Genomic DNA, 5,289 nt, shown 5'->3' on the forward strand with positions numbered 1-5,289 from the left:
AGACTAAAAATTCCATTATTTGGAACAATTACTGGCATTTGTTCTACTTTCTCATAAAAAATAATTTTTCTTCGGGATTTTAATCAAATGGAAAGACGATCGACGGAGAGACAATTAAAAATTTAAATTTAAAACCGGAATTAAAGTTGAAAATACATGGAAAGAACAATTTTGCTGAAGTATAAAAAAACTAGATTAAAAAATAATTTTGATTATTTAAATAATTATACAGAATGCTTAAGCGTTGATGAAAAACATTTTAGAGACCAATTTATAATTGTCCTATATAATTATTTCAATGGTGGAAACAAAATTATTTTCAGATCTGTATCTAACCAAATCTTTTAAATACTTCAGCGCAAGAACATTCTTTCTGCATTATCATAAAAAAATTATTCCATATAATAAAATTATTTTGCAGTAAAAAAATTATGTAATTACGTAATCATACTTTATATTTATTATATAATTTCTACATTGCATCTATCCTCTTAAATTATCGAAGAATACCGGTTTTATTAACGTCGAGTAAGTAATTTCAACTGAGATTTAATTGATTCTCTGTGTTTGTACTCTTGACGGAGACAACTTTAATTGGCATAAATTGATTGCGGATATCATTCCTCATTGTTCATTTGTCAGATAATTCGGGAACGTCATGTTCAGTCGCTACATTTAGGTTACACTGACAGGGAAATCTGCCGACAATTTGTGTTAATAATTAACGATTTAATGGTGAATTTTCGAACCAAAAATAGAAAATCGATTAGGGAGAAAGATGAATCCGAACTGGAGCTTCGCAGACTCCGAGAAATTGCCAAGCTTGCGGCTATACATTACAACGGCGAAAGAAAGTTTCAGAGAAGAACGGACCTTTCACATGTCGTGCACGCCAGTTTACACTTTGTTCAACTTGTAAGGGATCGAACGTGTTGAACAATTTACATCACTCGTAAGGCGGACATAACTTAATCTTCTCATATGTGCAAAATGTTTATTCCGGAGTGAGAACTGAAGCCGATAGTAGGAAGTAATCACGCATTATTTTCAATGTGTGAAAAATATAATTAACCTTCTACAATCATATTCTTATTCCCTCGGTCTGCAATCTGAATCTTTTCATAAAATTGAAATTTTTTTACTGCTCTGGATTTTCAAATATGTGAAAAAATTTAGGATTATTTTTCAACATCTCTATTTTATTCTCTACTTTATATCTCTACATAGTTACTAAATAATTTTCTCGATTATTTTAAGAAGGAGAATCGGAATTAGCACTTTTTTATTTCAGAGAAAAATTAAGAGTAAAACTTTGCTTGTAAAAAAAGACTCAGATTGTAGATGGAGAATTAAAAAGAAAACAGTACCTTGGCCATATATGTATAAAGGCTCCCTCAAAAATTGACGTAAACATTCTGTATTTAATGAAAAATAAATTAAAAACCGATATTATCACAAAGTAATATTTATTTTTATAACAATTTTAATATTTCGTTTTTTTTTTAATTTCTATTATTGTTAGTATTTTTTTGAGGGAATAAATTAAACGTTTTTCATACTTACTGCCGCAGTTGTGTCAAAAGATACACGCATTTATATTATAAGAAGTATAAGACCAAATAACTGCATTCGTTATGTATTCTTATACGTTATTGAATCGTTCATTAGGTAAAGTAAATTTAAAAATATTCTCGCACGCGTACAAAATAAATGCATCATAGGAATATAATATTTCGTTAACGTCTCTTGTACACGATAAAAAAATATGATACGTAATATCTAAGAAAGTACATCGCTGTCGTTACGTGCCTCCATTCCAAGATAAAATAATTTCATGCTTGAAACAATGCGACACCGACCTAGTTTTTCGATCGGAATTTCTTACCGTTTGCGCTGTGATTCAGTATAACGATAATCGTGACATTGATATTTTTATTATGTAATCGGATACGACATGTGCATCGAACATCGGACACGCATCAGACATATTTACGCATGAACACGCGTGCCAACGCCGTGTACTCCGCAAATTTTAATCGCTCCAGGAAGAAAACCGGCAGCTTGCCGCAATATTCAATTACCCGCGTTCTATTTCAGCTGACCGTTTTGTCACGATCGGTGGAAACCTGCTAAGAGCATCGTTAGCACAATACATAACAGCGAACATTGAGAATATCTCTTGAGTGCTATGAAAACTGTAACTTACAGAGTCTTTTTTTTTTATATTAGTATTTTCTTCTCGTGACCTATATTTATTTAAATTAAATTAATTTTTGCTTGATTTGTATTAACAATAATAATATGTTAAGGAATTAGGCTAATTGTAATGAGTAAGATATGTGGATGGTGGCTTCTTTAAACATTTCAAAATATATAATATATATTTAGAATTAATAATAAATGAGAATAAAACCGACATATGAAAAAATTAATCAAAATCAAGAAGAAATGCTACGGTCAAAGACGTGAAATATGATTATATGTACATATAGATGTTGGAATAATAATTCTATATAGTATATGTAATTTATTTTAAACACATTTACTTTTCGGTTGTTTACGCGCCGATTCAGGACTTGTAATCAAAATGAATTGAAATAATAATAATAATCACAAATTAAGTTTGATCGTCAATTTGAAATAAATGTATATTTGAATTAGATTACATATAGAATTATTATTCCAACATCTAACTTTGGCCGTAGATAGTTTGGTTCTTTTTACTTAATATATTTAAAATTATTTAAAAAATTATTTGTTTGTTAATTAGCTTAATACTTTATCATATTACTATATCTATTTATTTTTTCATATTATTGTATTATATTTTTTTTTATTGAGAACAGATATTTCTGTATATTGTATTGATTTTTATTACTGAGAGTATTCTCGATATTTTTAGATTTACTTCACCTACTTTGATTGCTTGATAAGCATGTCGAGAATATTACGATGAAAGATCTTTTTAGGTGATGACGTCGGCTATCGAAATTTTTCATCACGTGCATCACTATATAAATCATTGTGCGCGAGAAAAGGATGATACGATCCCGTTGTTACCAGAGGAAAGAAATCCCATTTTCTTCGTATATCCCATTTGCATGCTACTGAGCCTTGTTCTTATGATCCTCTGGCTTATTAGAAAAATAGTTCCCGACAGGCCTATGATAGTAAATTTTATTTCAAAATTATTAAATGTATAAAATATAGACAACAAATTTCCTTCGCGATTAATTACAATGGATATAATTCTTGATATAGTTTTAAAAACTTTACAACTAAAAAACTTGTGTTAAATTTGATAAATTTTTGCAAAAACATGTCTCGAACGATTCAAACAAATTTTGTGTTACTTTAACATATCATAAATGTATTAAAACAACAATTAATATTAATATTAAAATAAAAACACACTTTAACAATTTGGAAACAATAATTTAGCAACATATTTATTTAGTAAAATTAGCATTTACTATATGTTAAATTAATATTTTTAATTTTTATTTTATTTATTTAAAAACTTAAATTTTAAAATTATATTATTTCTATGTTACTCTTACTCTTTATGTTTTGTTCATTAATTTATAAATTGTTTTATTTTAACACTATAAAATGTTAGCAATTTAAAATATTCAAATAACATAATCACATAAGTTAACTCAGGTATATTAAAAATTAAATACATTATAAATAAATTTTAATAAAGACTGGTTTTAACACATATACAAAAAATGCTTTTTATTGTATATCTTTGGAATACTAATGCACAATTCGAGGTCTCTCTCTCTCTCCCCAGTAATGACATATCTCATCGCTGATAAAATTTCAATTCTAAACTCAATATACACATTTCTCATTACGCAAAATTAGTTGTCACAATAGAGATATAATAAATAAAATTTTAACTACGCTATATTAAATAATTATGCGTTGCTGTGAAAATAAACCTGTAAGCCTCTCACAATATGCGCAGCAGGAGCTATTCTGATGCTTATGGTAGGAATAATGGAGATGAGACACGCCGATATCTACATCGACGTTACCGAATTTACTGACGAAGAAATACTGGAGCATCCTATCTTTATTCACAACTTTGTAATGTGCATATTGTCGATCTTCGTTATGATCCTGTACCTAATTCAAGCGTGGGTTCTTTTCGATCAATGGCAGTGGATACGTGAATGGGTATAAATAATTATTCATTATTACATATTATATAAGATATATATCTTTTTTTTAATTATTAGTTTTATTTATAATGTATTTTTGTTATGACGTTTCGTAAAAATTAACATAATTTACGTAATTATAAGTCATAATTATTCTTCAGAAGACTAATGGTTCATGATTTTGTAGAGAACTTGAAATATTGAAAATGACTACGATTATTAATTTAATAATACGATTAATAATACTTTTATTAAAACTACAGTTTAAATAATTTTTTCAGTAACCTGCATAATCTTTTTTAATCTCTCTTAAAATTCTTAATTAGATCAATACAAAACGTAAATATTTGTGATTTTAGATTCAAAGGGAACGAGATTCAAGTACATCAGATATGCAAAGTTCTGAGTCTAGTATAGATACCATCGAAAGTGATTATTCTATAGAAGAAAAGATCGATAAACGCGATGCTGGAAAGCAGATTAATGAACTACCAATTCCTACTTTGGAAGAATTAATCGACCTCGCTGCGATCTCCGATAAAGCTGTAAGAATGATTTAAGAAATTTACTGTTTACTTACAATTCTATCGACGCCTTGGATCTTGATACAGACTATGTTTTCTTGCGTTGAATGAAAAAAGAAACATTCTGTATTTAAATACAAGATAATGATTCTATTTTCTATAAAGTCTATAAAATCTACGACATTGGCCATTTTAAGATTATCAAATGATCAGTAGAATCTCTAACGAATTTCAATGAAGATGTACGATACTTGCGCATAAAAAAACATATTAACATATAGAAAGACAAAAATCCTGAAAAAGATTGTCCTGAGAAAGATAAAGATCGGTAATTTTTATAATCTGTAATAAAAATTCAGAAAATTATATTTTGTTTTTAGGATGACGAACCGATACTTTATTGCTGTTTTGTCGACTGGTACAATTATATTAAAATGAAAATGAAAAGCAAACCAAAACATGAGTTTCAAGTAATCCATGTCATGTGACGTGCCTGGAATTTTTAAATAAAAATTATTAAATATGTTAAGAATACCGATTGCTGGTACATTGTTTTTGTCGCTGCTTTTCTGAAGTCGTTGAACCAGAAAGAAACC

At 28.2% G+C, this 5,289-nt stretch overlaps 1 protein-coding gene across 3 annotated transcripts; it reads left to right on the forward strand.

The window, feature by feature from the left end:
• The first annotated feature begins 649 nt into the window (after nucleotides 1–649).
• LOC108751704 lies at nucleotides 650–5,289 on the forward strand. 3 transcript variants are annotated; one of them, XM_018492013.1, is made up of 5 exons: nucleotides 650–915; nucleotides 2,970–3,170; nucleotides 3,955–4,185; nucleotides 4,529–4,714; nucleotides 5,074–5,289. In XM_018492013.1, the coding sequence occupies exons 1-5, from the start codon at nucleotides 733–735 to the stop codon at nucleotides 5,179–5,181; spliced, it is 909 nt and encodes a 302-aa protein (XP_018347515.1). In that variant the 5' UTR covers nucleotides 650–732; the 3' UTR covers nucleotides 5,182–5,289. The 3 variants fall into 3 exon arrangements, with proteins under 3 accessions (XP_018347515.1, XP_018347516.1, XP_018347517.1); XM_018492014.1 differs by having other exon boundaries at nucleotides 841–952; XM_018492015.1 differs by lacking the exon at nucleotides 650–915 and adding an exon at nucleotides 993–1,030.

This window comes from Trachymyrmex septentrionalis, unplaced genomic scaffold (genome assembly GCF_001594115.1).
Source record: "Trachymyrmex septentrionalis isolate Tsep2-gDNA-1 unplaced genomic scaffold, Tsep1.0 scaffold51, whole genome shotgun sequence".
NCBI lineage: Eukaryota > Metazoa > Arthropoda > Insecta > Hymenoptera > Formicidae > Trachymyrmex > Trachymyrmex septentrionalis.

Coding starts and splice junctions, on each gene's coding strand:
- LOC108751704 (XM_018492013.1), top strand. CDS start 733: ATGGTGAATTTTCGAACCAAAAATAGAAAATCGATTAGGGAGAAAGAT. Junction 916..2,969: donor GTTTACACTTTGTTCAACTT/GTAAGGGATCGA, acceptor AGATCTTTTTAG/GTGATGACGTCGGCTATCGA. Junction 4,715..5,073: donor CTGCGATCTCCGATAAAGCT/GTAAGAATGATT, acceptor TTTTGTTTTTAG/GATGACGAACCGATACTTTA.